The 18,147-nt window shown below is 42.5% G+C and overlaps 2 protein-coding genes across 8 annotated transcripts in view; one reads left to right on the top strand and one right to left on the bottom strand.

The window, feature by feature from the left end:
- The window catches only part of CD44 (CD44 molecule (Indian blood group)), a 100,755-nt gene extending 86,744 nt beyond the window's left edge, over positions 1-14,011 (top strand). For 5 of the 7 annotated variants that reach the window (XM_053281988.1, XM_053281968.1, XM_053281957.1 and 2 more), the window contains 4 exons: positions 1,140-1,325; positions 4,716-4,784; positions 8,570-8,648; positions 12,138-14,011. In XM_053281988.1, the coding sequence (XP_053137963.1) occupies positions 1,140-1,325; positions 4,716-4,784; positions 8,570-8,648; positions 12,138-12,354 (551 nt within the window). In that variant the 3' untranslated portion in view covers positions 12,355-14,011. The remainder of the gene's footprint in view (positions 1-1,139; positions 1,326-4,715; positions 4,785-8,569; positions 8,649-12,137) is intronic. The other 2 variants (XM_053281948.1, XM_053281977.1) reach the window with 2 other exon arrangements.
- Positions 14,012-17,190: 3,179 nt separating this feature from the next.
- SLC1A2 (solute carrier family 1 member 2) overlaps positions 17,191-18,147 on the bottom strand; it is a 160,971-nt gene continuing 160,014 nt past the window's right edge. Inside the window, exon 12 of the transcript XR_008312740.1 lies at positions 17,191-17,436. The gene's annotated coding sequence lies outside the window, so the exon portion shown is untranslated. The remainder of the gene's footprint in view (positions 17,437-18,147) is intronic.

Here is an 18,147-nt window from a genome sequence, read left to right as displayed (position 1 = left end):
TTAGCTGCCCCTATGTATTGGGTACTCTACAAAATCCGCACTTGTGTGAGCCTGACCTCAGAAGGTTAAATTTTGAAGAGAGGGCAAACTGGCTATTTTCCAATATATGGTATGCATATTTTGGGGGAAAATGTTATCTACAGAAGGATCATTTAATTGATCATTTATCTTAAACTAAGATAATTTTAAATACTATTTCTGTGCTCAGTGCTGTTTATGTTTGGATTTAGTGTTCCACTCCACATTTTTTGAGCCATTTACTCTGCCCTCGTGTAATCCATCATGAGGGAAGAACAATGATCCTTCACAAAATACATTTCTTGTGTTGCATGGGCTTATTTTGCATCCCATACTTCTCAAAGTCTGTGTTTAAATACTGTGATTTCAGAGTTAACATGATTATTAAGTTGCATACTTTTCAGGGACACTTGAAAATGGTAAGGTGGTGGTCTCTTGGGTGTGCTTATAGCCTGGATTGTTTCCTACTGCACTTGCTAATGCCTTTTAAAAAGGATATGGGAGTATCTAGAGCATCTGTAATAGCTGCTGTAATTACAGTTTTATTAATAATTCACTCCAGCTCATCTTTCCTGGTCAATGTTTTGAGCTCTTTATACTGCTGGTGGACACTGCTTTCTCATCAAAAAAATAGTTTTTGGAAATAAAAATCTCTTTTAAAAGAGAGAGAGGGGAATTGCAACCCTAGTATTGTAGCTTTTTGCACTAAGAGTGGTGTCAAACTCATGGGTTTGTTAGGGTTCAAAATGCATGAAATTCATCCTTGTACTGTATATATTTCTGTGTATCTGGAGACTGTAAAGTGAGATCCGTTGCCAAACATAACATTGGATGTGTCTCTTGGCTCAAGTGTTGCTTCAGTCGCAGCTACAGGTGTACTTCTGTTTCTGCTACTCCTTTTGGCTTTCGCTGCTTCTCTGTCAGTTACTGTTGAAGGCTTCCATAGTAGAATGAGGTTTTGTAAGAACATCAGAAGCTCAAGTTGAGACATTCTGTTATCAGGACTGTATCTTCCTCTCTTCCTCTCTCTCTCTCAACATTCAGTATAGTAGGAATTTGTAGAAGAAGCTTTGATTCTGGAAGCATTAAGTTCACAAGTGATTCAATAATCATTATAACAGCAGTTGTCACCAGTAATAGAGTCAAAAATGAAGAATCGACACAAGATCCACAGTTAAATGGGTTACATCCTGAATGGAGGAATGAAGGCAAACACCTTGTAAATAACACTCAGGACGATGCTATACCTGGAGCTTATCCTGAAATTAGTCGTGGTTCTGACAGACATCCATCTTCTCCTACAGCCAGTAAGCGTTAAAAATTCCAGGAGTTTCATCTAACTCTTTTTAGTACATCGAATGATGGAGGAATATGGTGTGGGAATTGCTAGGTTTTGAATGGAAATCTTAATATGAGTATAATCTGTCTCATATGGTTTCTTATGATGCGTGACTGGAATGTTATTCTAATGAATTATTTTGTGCTGAGAGGCATGTGATTATTTCTGAACAATCCGACTTTTGGAAGAAGATTGCTATTTTTTCAATCCTTTTCAAATCGATAATAAACTAATAAATCATTGTACGAATATCTCTATTGACAGAGTGATAGACAATAACACTGGTTTTCTAATGTTCCCAGGATATGATAAATAGCTTGTGGGGTAACTGGTCACCTCTGTAAAAGTGATGTTACAGAACAGTTGTTTGAGGCTAATAATTACAGAGGAAGAATTCACAGAGCAATTCTAAATATAGGATTACCTAATAAACTAGGCTTACCCCCTAAATTAGAGCTTGTAAGGCAGAGAGCAGTGTATAACTCTTTGCATACCCATTTTTAATTTTAAATTATATGACTATATAATTTGACTATATAATTTGGCATATGACTAGGAGAGTTGAAATTCATGAGATATGTTCATGGAATTAATGGGACATCACTAAATGCCCATCTAGCAAGTGAAATTACCATGTATAAACAGTCTTCCGTACCATGTATAAACAGTCTTCAGTTTGGATGCAAATGTGCATTGGATGGACTTTGCCATTGAATGTGCTGGATTATTGTGCTGGATTATTATTTTTTTTAATGTCGGTGGAAGACACATCTGTATTCAGGGTGACAAGTTGATACATGTGATTAGTTTGCCTGTGACCACATTTGGATCATGGGCAACTATTCTCAGGTGTCAAGATAGGGCTGATGTGGAATGTGAACATAGCAGGGATTTCAAAGTAGTAATTTAGCAGAACTGTTGCAGAAATAACAGTGGGTGTCCAGAGCTTGCTATTAAAGTACCATAGATTGGATGCTAAACAATGATGTGAAAAGTTTCTCTGGCTGTTGTTCATGAAATTACCTGGCTCTTTGTTAGGAAGTAGTCATGCAGAGAGGATGTCTTGAAAGTCCACATTTGGCAGCCCTGAGCACTTGTAAGCTATCCCACAGTGATGACTGCAGGGTGATGTGTTTATATCTTACTCTTTGAACACTGTGTTGCTGTGTGTTCTAAGTGTGCCTGCAGTTTCAGCCCATGACCAGTAAGATAAGCTTTTGGATTTATCTAATTTTGGTCCCTCTCGGCATACAATAATGGATTGGGAAATCAGACATTGCCCAGTATGTATATTGTATGCTATGGACATAAAAATAAACAGGGTCCACACTAATTGATTCCTGCTTGGGTAACCTATTCAAGTTACCCTTGTGAAACAAATTGAAAGTAAATTTGTATAAGGTCACGAATGCTGCTTGTCTTCATCTGCTGTAGATGATTTTTTGCCATGTGAATTCTTTCCTTCTCGATTTAATTTCAATCAGTCTATATACTTTTGTTCTGAACCTCATGATCACCCTGTATGTGGTGGGCTTGTGTGGTCCATTCTGATTTTCTGGCCAGGTTCTAGCCAGTAGAGACCTTTGGCTACGAGACTGTGTGTCTGTGGGTGCAGGGCTGTCTTTAGGGCATGGTGAGCAGGGCGACTGCCCCAGGCCCCGCTCTTTTAACCCCCATTAGAATTAATGGGGAAGGGGCCCCACATTGGCTGATTTGCCCTGGGCCCCTGCACCCCACCAGGGCTCTCTCTAAGGACAGCCCTGTTGTTGGGTATGCTATGAGATCTCATGCAGAAGTTTCATGCAGTTACTAATTTTAAATTACAGTTGTAAATTCATATACATTGGGATATTATGATTTCATTCTGAACACCAGTCATGAAAATTAATATTTCTCATTTCTGTGGGACATGAATTTGTTTTTATGTATAATTGTTGGGCATGGGTTATTATTGCAAATTCTGCTTTGGGTTTGGGTTGGAGTCCATTGCTAATTTGTATTGTACTTGTTCAGCTAGACTTTCAGATTTTCAGGTTTTACTTAGCTATCGCAGCTATCAATGGACATATTCATTGAGATTTTGCCTAGCCCCTTTTTAAAGCCATCTAAACTAGTGGCCATTATTGCATCTTATGATACAAATTCCATAAATTAATTATACCTTGTGTGAAATAATACCCCTTTTCTGTGTGTTCTGAAACTACCATAGATCAATTTATTGCATGATCTTGGGTTTTGTTTTTATGACAGAGGAAGAAGACTTTCTGTTTACTTTCTCTACACCATACACAATGTTGTAAACCTCTATCCCTCCACCTCCTAGTTTCTTTCTCCAAAAGAAAAAGCTCCAAATGCTGTGGCTTGTCCACATGGAAAAGATGCTCCAACCGGTTGAGCATTTGGGCTGCAGACTGAGTCAAGAATACTTTCAATCCTTCTAGTGATGATGAAAAGGCACATGGCAGCTTAAAAGACTTCTATCCAGTTTCCCCCCTTGTGCTGCTCTCTCTCTATCCCCTTATGTGCAGATAAAGATAATAATTTAACTTGGAGTGATTCTGCTCCTTGTCAAAGGTATGAAAGGGCAGAACATGCAAAGGTGTGTGCATGTAAGCAGATATTGGATATGCAAAGTGTTTTAAGCAGGCATTATCAATGTTGGGTCCCCAGATGTTATTGGACCAACTCCCATAATCCCCAACCAAAGGCCACTGGGGCTGGGTATTATGGGAGTTGAAGTCCAGTAACATCTGGGGACCCAACATTGAGAATCCCTGGTTTAAAGCAGTGGCCCACAGAAGAGCAAAAAAACCTGGGCTCCATCACTCATCCCTACCATACATGTAGCAAGTCTCCTCACTTCCCAGCCCTTGCAACAGTCCAGTGCTCCCTCTGAAGAACTGCCATTGCTGAGCAGTGAGTGAGCAATTTAATGCACTCTGGAAATGGTTATTGAGCAGCAGTGGAGATGCTGAGTAGTTGAGCAAAGCATCCAACTGCTTGCTTGGTACCCCGCGTAGCTGGGTATCTGTAGCAGTCAGGCCTCTTTGCTGACCACCATTTCTCAGTTGCAAACTTTAGAGTGTGCCTGGACCTTTCCAGCCCTGCCATCTTATTGCTTGGTGATGAGGACAGCCTTTCAGTATAGCCTGCCAACACCTCTTCACAAAGGGGAAAGGATTGTGGTTTTGTTGGGAAACAGTACGCATCCATCTCCTACATTTCTTTTAACAATATTGTGTTTTTACTGGGGCGGGGAGGGGGGAAGCAAAGTTATAAGCTCCAGATTGATTTCCATTATGCAGATATGAGGATCCTGTTGAGAGCAATGCTTTTCTTTTTCTCCGGTTCAAACCAGGTGGAAGTGGAGAGTCCCAGGTGGAAATAGAAAATGAGAGATCCCAACCACGAAAGGCTCACATACCAGGTTAGCTTCTGTACTTTTGCCATTGGTAGCCTATCATGGGGTCGTCATTATTCCTGTTATTTATTTACATATACCACTTTTTATCAGTAAAGTTTGCAAAGTGATTTACATAGAAAAAGGAACAGTAGGGAAAAGTTGGTTCTCTGTCCCAAGGGCTCACAATCTAAAGCACATGTACATGCAACACCAGAAACAGCCAGTGGAGGAGTGTTGTGTTTTCCCCAGGCTAAATATAAGAGAATCACCACTTTAGAGGGGCCTCTTTGCTCAGTGCACTTCCCACTACCACCATGGATATGGGAGGGCCCCTAGTCAATGACTGAGCACATGCTTTGCATCTAGAAAGTCCCAGATGAAATTAGATAGCAAGGTTGGTATCTCAGATGCAGATAACAAGGTTGGAAAATACCTCTGCCTGACTGAGTAGAAAACACTGGACTAGGCGATAATCAGACTTTATATATGACCGATTCATGTTCATTTATCTGCAGCAAAAAATAAACAAGTCCCATTGATTTTAATAGTGTTGACTTTCAAGTAAGCGCAGTTAGTACATCAGTTTCAGTCTGGAAGAGTATGGCATAGGATTATCCAGCACTAATGCTATTATACAGAGCTTTCATCCAGATGTCAGTACACCTAGTTGTGCCATCTAGCACTTTGGATCCTGTGGTTCAGCTGCATGTCATCACGATATCTGATGTGCCACAGATTCCAGGGGTTGATTGCACACAACTAAGCCATGCAGATACATATACTGCTGTAGTGATTCAATAACCAGAATTTTCTGCATTGTGATACTTGGTAACATCCTGGCTAATGCTGCACCCTTGCAAACACAGAGAGCATGTGTGCAGCACTAGTATCCACACTTCTGGAGTGTGAGTGTGAGTGGTGGGGTAGGGGATTTCACATATCCCCACTTCTACTGGAAGCACTCCATGGAATCTGGAAGTAGGTCCCTGAGGGCTATGCAGCTCTTAGGCATCCACTTTGGGGTTGCATAGGGTGCTTCTGGATGAAGGGCGGATAAGTGAAAATGTATTTATTTATTTATCAAATTTATACCCCGCCCAAACTTACGTCTCGGAAATAAATTTCCTGCATGAATATCTGTGCTTCAAAAGTGCTGACACTAGCATTGTGCAATGCATTCTTTGCTTGCATAGTACAGCATTAGCCAAGATGTTGACCACTCATTTTTAATATTGTTGCTACTGTATTGTATTAGATAGTAACTTTAACACTAGTGTTTCGTGGTGGTTGTTTTTTTTGTTCCTCTGGCATGACGTTTTTTGGATATTCTCAAACTGTGGACTTGTTTAAGTGTTTTGTTGGACGTATGGAGTTACATTTTTTAAAAAAACTTCAGGTTAATTTGTACTTTTGAAATTTTTTTATGGAAGTATTCATTTCATCAGCCACCTAATGGCGCAGCAGGGAAGTAACTTGGCTAGGGAGCAAGAGGTTGCTGGTTTGGATCCCCACTGATATGTTTCCCAGACTATGGGACGGGGCGGAGCCACCATTGGGTGAAAGGATTCAAAGAACCCAGGCTGCCAGTGGGGAAAGGCCACCAAGAGAGCCCCGCCCCGTGGCTCGGGCTCCATAGGAGCCCAGAATGAACTTCCCACTCCCACGCCCGGGCCGCTGAGAGCCCAGGTGAACTCTTTGCTAATTATTTCAGGCAGCTCTGACTGCCCCATAGAATGTTTTCCCCTTCTTCTCCATCTCTGGATGAAGCAAAAGGGGGAAACATCCTATCAGGCAGCCCGACACTGCCTGAAATGACAACCTGAGGGCTCATTCAGGCTCTCGGCAACCTAGCCCACGCCCCCTTGACATTGACCAAGGGGGCGTGGCCTGGCTGCCGAGAACCTGAATGAACTCTTAGCTTGTCATTTCAGGCAGTGTCAGGCTGCCTGATAGGATGTTTTCCCCTTTCTCTCCCTCCAGAGAGGGAGAGGAAGGGAAAAACGTTCTATGGGGCACTTGGAGCTGCCTGAAATAATTAGCAACGAGTTCACACGGGCTCTCGGTGGCCCAGGCATGAGAGGGGGGAGTTTGTTCTGGGCTCCTACGGAGCCCGAGCCACACCCCCGTGCGTGTGACCTTATGCGCACGGGCATATTGGAGGGAGCGGGGCTGGGCGCAGGCCGCCGCTCGGCTGGCTCCGCGCCTGCTATGGGAAACACCTATATCAGGCAGCAGTGATATAGGAAGATGGTCAAATGGATCATCTTGTACTGCGCGGGAGAAGGCAGTGGTAAACCCCTCCTGTATTCTACCAAAGAACTTGATGGCACAACAACAGCAACAACATCAGTTTCATACTTAGCAGAAGGTTAGGGTAGCAGCAACAGGTTATGTGAAAACACATGGAAGGAGAGTACCTCTGGAACCTTGGAAAGCCACAAAAGGAAAGGCATCTCCTCAGGCTTTATGGTTTATGAGGGACAAGGAGGACAAACTGTGTGGCTGGCCTTGAATTGCAAATGATGTGGACTTGCACATTATCTCTGCTTCTTAAGTTGTCAGAAATTGGTAATAAATGCCAGTTCACAAGGTAATTTTTTAAGTGGGGGATCAGCATGAGGTGAGCTCTCAGAACTTCTAAAATAAAATAGGCTTCTGAAAGTGCCCCCACATGGCTAGCTAGCTTGAAAGTTGCTGCATCCTTGAAAAAAATAATAATACTGCCTGACATTCTCCACAGGGCTATAAAAGCAGAGATGCAAACAGACTGAAACTTAACTGCATTCCAGTCTTTCCCTTCAGCCCCAGCAAGGTGGCGGGGGCAGGGGGAGTTCTGGTCTTTGCTGCTTTTATTTCCCTTCAGATGGAGTTCTTATTTCCAGGAATCTGTCCCTGAGAACTCTGTCACCAGAAGATGTGGCGACAGCCAACAACCTGGATGGCTTGAAGAGGTCTTTGGATGACTTCATGGAGGAGAGGTCTAACATCGGCTACTAGTCAGAGGGCTAAAGGCCACCTCCAGCCTCCAAGGCAGGATGCCTCTGAGTACCAGTTGCAGGGGAGTAAAAGCAAGAGAGAGGGCATGCCCTCAGCCCCTGCCTGTAGGCTTCTAGTGGCATCTGGTGAGCCACTGTGTGAATTAGATGCTGGACTAGATGGGCCTTGGCCTGATCCAGCAAGGCTGGCTTATGTTCTTATGTTCTAACTGTGCAACCCAAGGAGCCTACCTTCCTTCCATCCCTTTCCAGAGTTCTAAGTACTGGCAGGGGAATGGCTGAATTTCCCCGCCTCTTTTCTTTTCCATTAAACATATGTGTCAATATTAGAGTAGAAAGTGTAGGATCTTGGTAGGAACAGAAATCTAATACATATAAGAGAACACTATCTAACTATTTCCTTCATTCAGTCTTGTGTGTGGATACATGACCACATAGAGATATTTTCATATGTACCAGGAAGTACACTGAGTGGCCATTTTCTCAATCACAGCTGCACTTTGTTCCAAGTTGTCATGATCATGGGAATATCTGCAGCTGTCTCTGTGTCCCTCTCGCTTCACATAAACATTTCTCTCCATGGTTATGTGCTCTTGCACATAACTGAGAGGGGAAAATAAGGTTTCATGTATGAACCAGCCCTGATAGTAAACCTCTTGAAATACCTTTCATATACTCAAAGACAACAACAATAATGGGAAAACAGCTATTTTAAGGAAGCAAAGTGGGATATTAAATGTTTGCCTAATCCCCAATCAGATGACAAGCAAGATGAAAACAGTAATGTTTTCCCCCCTCACATGTACATTACAGATTGGCTGATCGTAGTTGCTTCTCTCTTGGCCCTGGCATTGATACTTGGTGTTTGCATAGCAGTGAACAGTCGGAGGAGGTAAGGAAACCTTTTTTTTTTTTTAAAACACTCTGTGTTTCATAGTGCCAGATCATTCTATTAGTTTTTTTAATTAGAAGTTTTAATATGTTTGCTGATATCCTTAGAAAATGCAAAGGATAGAGGTGTGCAGAACCATTTGAATCAAACTGGCCCAGTTCAAACTCAAATTGGACTGGCATAAAAAAAAATCGGGCAGACCGGTCCAATATGGACCAGTTCAACCCAGTTCTAAGGCAATGCTTGTAAAGAAGAATCCGCTGAAGATTCCCCTTTACAAGCCAAAAGGAGCCCTGCCTTTAAAAGAGTTCTAAGGGTGGCGGGGGTGGTGGCAAGAGGGCGCCTTACCGGCTTCATTGGTGGCACGGTGGTGGCTCCTCAAAACCCCATTGGCACTCCCCCACAGCAGCCCAGTTCCGGCTTCTGTGGATGTGTGCAGCTCATGCAAATGGCCACTGTGCATCTGCAGAGGCCAGAACTGGGCTGCCACTGGCTTGCACTGCTGGAGGGGGGGCAGTGAGTTTAGAGGAGCTGCTGTAGCCATAAGGTGCCCCGGCCGTCCTTAGAACCTTTTTTAAAGGTGGGGTTCTCCTTTGCTTGTAAAGGGGAATCCTTACCAGATTCCTTTTTGCAAGCATAGTCCCCGAACTCCGTTGAACCAGTTTGACCGAATGGTTTGTCTGAGCTGGCTGGTTTGACTGAACTGGCTCACAGACCTGTGGTTCGGTTTGAATTTGAACCAAACTTCCAAACCTGGTTCCATGCACACCCCTAGCAAAGGAGATAGCAGCTCCTTTCTTCATGAGGCCTTCAGTGAAATGTTTCCTGTAAGGCCCATGAGTGATAAACTGAGGTTTGCTCTTGAACATTGTTGTGCATATAACTGCATTCTGGCCCTGCAATGTTATCTCCCAGTCCCAAGCTCACTGTGGTACAGCCTTCACTGCTCTGTCTTCAAAAGTCTTGTGCTTTCAGCAAAATAAGATTACTCTGTGTTGCAACCATCTAGTTGTGCCTCCTCTCTTTCTGGTGTAGGCAGGAGCCGCTTCATCAACACAAAGGGAAATTTTTGTGTGTGTGGAGATAAGATTAGTACTAAAGCTCTTCCCTGGCACTTCAGATGGTCATTTAATTCTTCCCCATTTTAATTGGAATCTAGTAGCTTCACAAAAGCAGTCTAATTGTATTTGGTAGGACTTTTCCAGGATTATTTAACTGAATGTGAGTCACAAATGACCACCTTGGCAGCAGTCTCTACTACTCCCCCATCACCCTGAAGACTTCTGTTAGCGTCACATTAATGTATTGGTTTGACCTTGTCTCACACCGCAACTGTACTTTCCTGTAGAATTATTACCTGCTTTACAGTTAAGACCCTGCATATTTAATTCTGATAGCCTTCCTGTAACTTGTCACTCTTTGATCTTCGGTGGCTTTTCCCTTCAAAGCAGAGCCTGCCTACTGCTTTTCTTAATGTTCTACATTTGTCTTCCAAGCAGCAGACAATCCAAGATAGATACAGATAGAGCTTCTTTTGTGGAGATGCAAACTTTTTTTTAAAAAAAATTCAGAATGTTGAATGCTACATTCCAAAACTTTTCATCAGACTTTTAAATCTCAAACTCTTAAATGCTGATGGAGATTAAGGGTGTGCACAAACCCAGTTTGACCAGTTTGGTTTGAATCTGAACTGGACTTGAACAGAACTGGGCATGTTTGATCTTGTGCACCCCTGAACATCCCACCAGCTCATCTCAAATTTGAGCTGGTTTGGGGGTTCTGATGTTTTTGGGGTTTTTAAAAATTATTTTTTAAAGAACTCATTGCCTTTGGGGGGTCACTGCTGCAGCCATGGGGGAGGGGTTCTCTGGCAGTTCCACCTCCCCGCTCCGGCCTCCCCCTGGTCTCGAAACGGCCTGGTTTGGGCAGCTTTCGGCCCATTCTGGGCCTCTGTGTACTGGTGGTGACCATTTTGGAGGCTGCCATGTATGTGCAATGGCAGTCATGCAGATGGCCATTGTGTATGTCCGGAAATGGCCACCACCAGTACACAAAGGTCCCAAATGGGCCAAAAACCACCTGAACCGAGACGTATTGAGAGGACAGGGAGAAGGGGAATGACCAGAGACACTCCCCTCCCCCCCACAGCAGTGCCCCTGGAAGCGATGGGTCCTTTAAAACAAACAAACTTTTTAAAATTTTAGAACCCCCGAACTGGCCCCAAGCCAGCTGGTAGGGTTCGACTCGGCCTCAAACCCCTAACCAGGGCTGGTCCAGCTTGAGGGAGAGCCCTTGAGCCAGACCAGTTTTATGTTGAGGTTGAGCCAGTTCGCACATCCCTAGCAGTGTTCTCTCTAAGGCGTGCGCACATGCGCACGCCCACAAGTTTTTTAAAATGTCTGCTCAGTTAATTTTAGATCCCGCTCAGGTTGAATCAGGTTGAGTCAGGAAGGCCCCATTCTGAATGCATGTGTACACACACTGCCTTGATACTGCTGCCCAGAAGAAAACTCATTCCGCACAGAGGTGAAAAAAATTAGAGTGAACATTGTTCCCTAGTGGAGATAGGAAGAGTTTGACGAAAGTTTGGGTGGTATATAAATTTCATAAATAAATAAATAAGAGTGCCTATTAGTGAAATAAGGCCTTTAGTGGGCCTGAGCATGCCCATGCTGCATCACCAAAAGCAAAAAGTCTTTAGACACACCTCCCCTCTGTTGGCCTCTTTCTCCCCCCAGCCCTCCTTTCCCAACTAGTCATAATTGCAGGCAGAGTACAAATTAGAGGGAGCAGGGAGGCCTGTTCCTTACCTTTCCTGATGGCTTCCATAGCAACTTCGTTTTGAAGGAAGTGGGTAGCCATGATTTTACTAAAGTAGAGGGGAGTCAGGAGGTTGGACTTGTAGATTTTATTAAAGGTCCCTTTACTCTCCCCTCTGTAGTTTGACCACTAGTGACCATGTAGATGGGTTTTAGGGCATGTAACTCAGCACTACAATCGGTTTCCCAACCTTGGGTCTCCAGATGGTTTTGGACTACAATTCTCATTATCCACAGCCACAATATGATGATGGGCACTGTAGTCTGAAATTATCTGGAGACCCAAGGTTGGGAGCTGTTGCACTGCAGTATTTAGAAGGTCATTTCTGGCCACCCTGAAACTGGAAGTTGCACAGAAATTACCCCTTTAAAACCCTTCCCCCCTGCAAATGCCAAGATCAGGTGTCAATTCCCTGACCATGGATATGCAGAACTGCAGGTGCTGGGTTTGCAAATGGTGAGTTCACCTGTATTTTCTTTTTCATTTCCTGTTACAATGACACAGCCACAAAGAAGTCTCACTGATTAAAGTTGACTTTCACCAAATAATCAGCTAAAAACATTGCGTGAAGTTTACAACTCTAAACAAAATAAATGGGATTTCCTTCATTTTTTTGCCAGAATGACACTGTATGCTTTGACTTCCACTTCTTTTTCTCTTTTTGATTAGGTGTGGCCAGAAGCAAAAGCTTGTGATCAACAATGGCAAAGGAGCCATAGATGACAAAAACACAGGGGGGTTGAATGGAGAAGCCAGTAAATCTCAAGAAATGGTGCACTTGGTACACAAAGAGAAGCCAGAGAACCAAACGGGACCACATGATGAATTCCTAGCAATTGATGAAACACAAAACCAACAAGATATGGCCTTGAAGACTGGTGTGTAAGAAAGCTTAACCAATCCAATTGAATCAGTGTTGGGAAAATCAAAAATCGCACGGAACTGGGACTAGAACTCACAAATGCAATGTGCTACTGATGTCTCTGAAGCATAATTAAGCATACCTTTCTTCTTTCTCTTTTTAATGGTCAGATACAAGATAAAAATATCATTTTCTCTGCCCAGCATTGCATAGTTTTGCCCAGTCCAAATTGGTGTCCACCATATCACCACTTATCTCCTAATTGAGGTCTATTACCACCTTTGATTGATTTCCCCCTACTTGCACCACTGTCTCTCATTATATCTTAGTGGCGCCACCAGAATGTTCAGACATTGATGGTACCAAGCATACCCATGACTGTGCAATACATGCCCAGAAAGTTAACAGAAAGACAAGCTACAAGAGAGGTGACATTAATCAAAATGGCGACATTGGAATTTGTCACTTGACCCTGGAGAATTTATAAGGTTTATTAAGTGTCACTAACTTCCTGGTATTTTGGGATGATATACTACAATTACTGAATACTGAAAGACAAATTTGTCAAAAAAATTTCCACAGATGTCCAATAACATTTTTTTTAATGAAAAGGATGAGAAGACAAGAATGAGAAAAATTGATTTTATGGCAAATAAATTTTTATTCTCTAATCCAAATAATCTGTGCCATTATCTTTACACTTTAAAGTTATCTGCCTCTACTGTACAATTCATAATTGGATCATTTCTTCGAATGTTAAGTAGTTCAGTGATTCCCATTCAAGTACACCTGAATTCAGATATTTGCATGTCTAGCAGGGGACTGTCTATGTGCGATTGTGCTTATGTTTTCAGTGGATAAAGGCCCTGAAAGTAAGACCCCTACTCCATCCCCATGGCTAACAAAGACACCTAACCCCATGGGTGGGCTTAGTCCACATTCCAAACAGCTGTTTGGTGCTGTATGCATGGTTCCCAGTCTAGTTGCTTACCTCATGCCCAGTGCCCTGCTGAGCCAATTTCCCAATCATTCCCAATGGGAAGAGTGTTACTACAGTGAAGATGCAATTCTTAGTACCCATAGAGCCTCTCTGCATTCGTTAGCAGCATGGATGGGCTTTGGAGCCACACTGAACCAGCATGCATGCCCTGCTCTTGGGTCAGTGGGGCACTGTGCAGAATGTAAGCAAGTGTAGCATATGGAGCTCCATCAGCTGGATTCAGAGAACCACATATGCACAACCTCGTTTTGCATGCACCATTTCCATCCTAACAAGGGATGTACATGTCAGAGCCTGCTTCCCTACACATTAAGGTGGTCATTTCACTCTCCTAAAATCATGGTGGAATGATGCTTCTCAATACCAGTTTCAGAGGAGCAACATCACGAGAGAGGGAATGCCCTCAGCTCTTGCCTGTGGGCTTCCCAGAGGCATCTGGTGGGCTACTGTGTGAAACAAGACATGGGACGAGATAGGCCTTGGGCCTGATCCAGCATGGCTGTTTTTACATTCTTATGATAGTGTGTCTTCCTGCATTAAATTGCGTGTGTAAGATTCCAGTAGTTACTTAATCCATTTAACCACATTGATAATTTTATATTATTTGGCATATGTTGTTGAAGATAAATTAAGATCAAGTGGCTGGGGTTTTTTAAATTATTAAACCCTCCTTTGGGGAAATCCTGTTTTGTCTGTTTACAATCTTGACATTTCTTTCCTGGTGAATGCACTATGAATGTTACCCATAGTAAACAATAGAGAGTGCAAACAGTAGCCATCAGTCATAGGGATCAAGAGCAAATGGTCACCACATTTTATCCAGCACAGTGACCATCCATAATGTGTGTATTGTATAGATGGTCTTTCCAGATACGTATTACAAATGAGAGGAGAAATACAACTCATTTGCAAAACCCAAAAGAACGAAACATCAAAATGCCTAAAAGTAAATATTGTGATGCTGAATAGCGTAAAATAGTTGCAACTGCATTGCCACATTTCCTTTGTTCTTTTGTATGTCCATTTTGTGTAAGGGTGTTAAAATATATATAAACTAAAAAGTATATTGTGAGAACAATACATTAGTAGCCAGAACTCTTAATTAACTTGCTTTTGAACACCTTGTGCATTATTGTCCTAATCCAGTGAGGGAGCTTTGCTCATGGAAGGAGCATGCAGCCAGTGTGGATGCAGACTGCATGTGGTTGTACATCATATCACTGTGCTCATCTGGGCCCCACTGAATTGACCTCTCGATGGAGATAGGGATGGGGATATCCATGCAGTTTTCCTGGTGTTCTATATGACTAGAGCAGGATTAGGACCTACCTCTTTCAAAGAACCATAAAAGCAGAAAGAGGTGTCAAATTAATTGAATCCTAGGCAATTCAAATGAAAAAGCAAATAATTATTTGAGATACAATTAGAAGTACACTATCGAGTGGGATGCAAAACTTATTTGCAGAGCCAATTGGGTTCACCAGACAAATACTTCACACTAGTTACGACTATTTACTATCTCAATAATTCTTCCCGTTCATAAGAGTTTTGTTGAATCCTGTATTTCTCTCAAGTCCAGCCCTTCCATGCAGCAATGTGTTCAGTGGGATGGGGACAGGCTCCCTCCCACTTTCTTCTTCCATGGACAGTAGGGACATTCTAGTCTAGCTTTCTCCCTCCTTGCCATTACTTGTTCTTCCTCTCCTGAAGCTCTCTAGTCAGGTTCTGTGGGCAGCACTCTCCTTGCCCTGCCACAAGCTCTCCTTCCCTCTTTCTTTTTTTGCAGTTGGGCTCACAAGAAAAGCTCAGCTTCAAAAAGGGAAAGAAGGAAGAGGAGGTAAGGGAGACAGCAGCTCTGAGTGTTGCAACTGATTTCCCTACTTTGATGTAATGGCTAGCCAAATTAACGCAATGCTCAAAGCCAGAAAAATGAAAAGTGGTGGAATATATATCAAATGCCTAAAGAGAACTCAGTCCAGTGAGGTCTCTCATTCAAGCCCAATTCAAATGAATAGGAACTGGGCTGCAAAGTGTTACTATAAGTGTTACTGTACTATTTCATAATATTGTGTTCATTTGTATTTCTCTGTGTGTGTGTGTGTGTAAAATAGGACAATGGCAACCATATTAGCTAGTCTAAAGCTCAGCTGAATCCGCTACAGCCCTTACTAGTTTCCTTGTTCAAGGCAGGCTTCAGAGCAGCTTCAGACATGAGGCTTTGTCTGGTGCAGTTTCTGCATCGGTCAGTTTGTAAAGCAAGAATAAAGATGACATTTGCCAGAATACTCATTCACACGTCCAATTTCCAAAATGCCAATTTCCTTTCATTTATTAGACATTCCCATAGCGCAAGAGAGTGTGAAAGACAATTTAAACCTAGACTTGAAGACATCAGCTTACGTACTGTTCAGCGAGCCACACCCCCAAGAGGGATGCAGGCCTGCAGAATGTGTGTCAGAGCATCTGTGTCCAACTCTCATTGGGAATTCTAGGAGCAGTGGTGATGGGCTGCTGAGGGCCCATCTTGCTAAGGGTAGCAAGCCTACATACCTCTTGGGTGTGCAGCTTGCTACACAATATGTAAGTCAGCACCTTTTGGAATGGCAGTAGTATAAAACTGCCCAGTTCAGCCTGCAGTAGGAGCTTCACGTGACTAGCTTGCAAGTAGCAGGGAGTTAGTGTGTACTTGAATTTTAAGCAGCTATTCTGATCTTGGACATTGTGTGAAGACCCCACTGCCCATCAATGCACCACAGCCTCCAGTACTGTTGTAATAGCAAGCTAACCCCATATCTGGATTCGTAAGTACTATTAAGCATTATCTCCCCGGCTTCTAGATGATGACAAAGCCCCAACAAAGATTGCAAGTGTGGTTGTGTATATCAGCCCTGTGTTCCTGTTGATCTGAACTCACGAAAATTAAAGTCAAACAAAAGCTAAGAATAAGTTCTGTTAGTTTCTAGGGCGGGGGGAACTACTAAGCGTCTATCTGTGCTACATACTGGCTTGCATGATGTTTGGTGTTTTGAAGATGGAACGTTGGGCCCTGGGGCTGCTGTGGGCTCCCAAGGGAACCCCAACCCTACTCTGAACAAGTAGTCCTGTCACAATTTTCCCCATTGCAGCAAATGGGGGAAACGGTGGTAGTGCTGTTAGCACAAGTGCTTCTTCAGAGCAGGGTTGGGGCTTGCTTATGAGTCTGCAGCAGACATGGGGCACAGCATTATGCCTCCATAACACTGTGCCCCATGTAAACCACTTACATTCATGTCTTATCACCTTAGCAGTCATGCTTCTTCCAAAGAATCCTAGAAATTGTAGTTTGGTGCATGCTGGGAATTCTGTTATACCTATCGAGGAAATGATTGTTAAATTAGTTTAACTGAATAACTGGTGCACTCTTGTAATGTTACAGTTGTGCAATCTGCACAGTTGCAAAAATTGTGCTACAATACAGCCACTGGAAATTATGACATCATTGCACAACTCTGGTTGCATAATTTTTGTGATTGTACAAATGGCGCTTTTGCACACTCCAAGGTGAACATGAAGTTGCACGGTATGTCAGCCCATGTGTATTATATACACATTGACGGACTTCTGTGACATCAAAGATTTATTTTGGGATGAACTTTGATAGACTAAGCCCTAGTTCATTAGAAGAACAAAAAGAGTATTTCTTTGATAACTGTCAGTATCATTCTAGAACTTATGAAGCCACTTAAGATTCTCATTTCTGGAGGGCTGGTTAAATTTGAGGTTAAAAGAAACTTTTTAGTGTTTAAGTTTCATAGGGTTTCCTGGCTTACTTTAGAAAAACCATTAGATCATTGTCAGATACCACATTTTCCATTTGAGCATTACAATATAAATAGATTTAATGTATTTCTCTCTCTAGCACCTTCAAGATCTCTTTGCTGCTTGTCAGATAACCCTGACACTGAACTGCAGCTTTCATCCATCATTTCAGCTTAAATTGTCCAATTTTTCCTTTCACGCAGGGATGCTACTTGATTCCTGGTGCACTCTTTTTTAATTCCTTGTTTTAGAAAACTTCCATTTTCTTCTTGTGGATTGCTTTTTTCCAAGCCAAGAGACCATTTCTACTGTTTTGGTGGCAGAGAAAACAAATAGAATGCCATTACTTCATTCAGTATCCAAGACACTGGTTGCAGCAGATGACTGCTAGGAAACCTTGAGTAATGGGCAGAGGAAGAAATCTTTTAGTCAAAGCCACAGAACAGATGGGATATCCTATGGGATATATATATATTTTTCTTCCTCTCCCCATCCCCCACAGATCACTCATAACATGACATTGGTTCTATCCAAAAGCTACATACACTTATTGACACTTGCAAATGAATTTTAAAGTTGTTGTGGTAAGTAAACACTGTTTTTTCCCCTCCTGAAATAATCTCACTTATTTGCTAATGAAGCCAGAATGTAAATGTCAAAACATATTCAAAGGCTACAATCCAGACAAATGAATAAAATACATAAAAGTGTTCTTCTCAGCAAATCAATTTCTTGGTCTACAAACTACTATCTGAAACATGAGTAGTTTAAAATTGTTTTGGGGGACTTGGTGAAGATGTTGTTTAAAAAGAAATGACCAAGAGCATCATCAAAGTGCACTATTCACTCTTTCTCCTGCTTATGCTCTGCCATTGATTCAGATGTCACAATCAGTAGTGTCATAGAAAGCACTGGCCAAAAGACTATAGTAGCTGCACTGAGACGAGGGAAATCTTCGATTCTTCATTATGATGCTCCTGAGTAACTTTTGCTGTATTAAACAGCAAAAGTTATATATC

Source organism: Hemicordylus capensis, chromosome 1 (genome assembly GCF_027244095.1).
Source record: "Hemicordylus capensis ecotype Gifberg chromosome 1, rHemCap1.1.pri, whole genome shotgun sequence".
Classification (NCBI taxonomy): domain Eukaryota; kingdom Metazoa; phylum Chordata; class Lepidosauria; order Squamata; family Cordylidae; genus Hemicordylus; species Hemicordylus capensis.
This window is presented reverse-complemented; position numbering and strand designations above follow the sequence as displayed.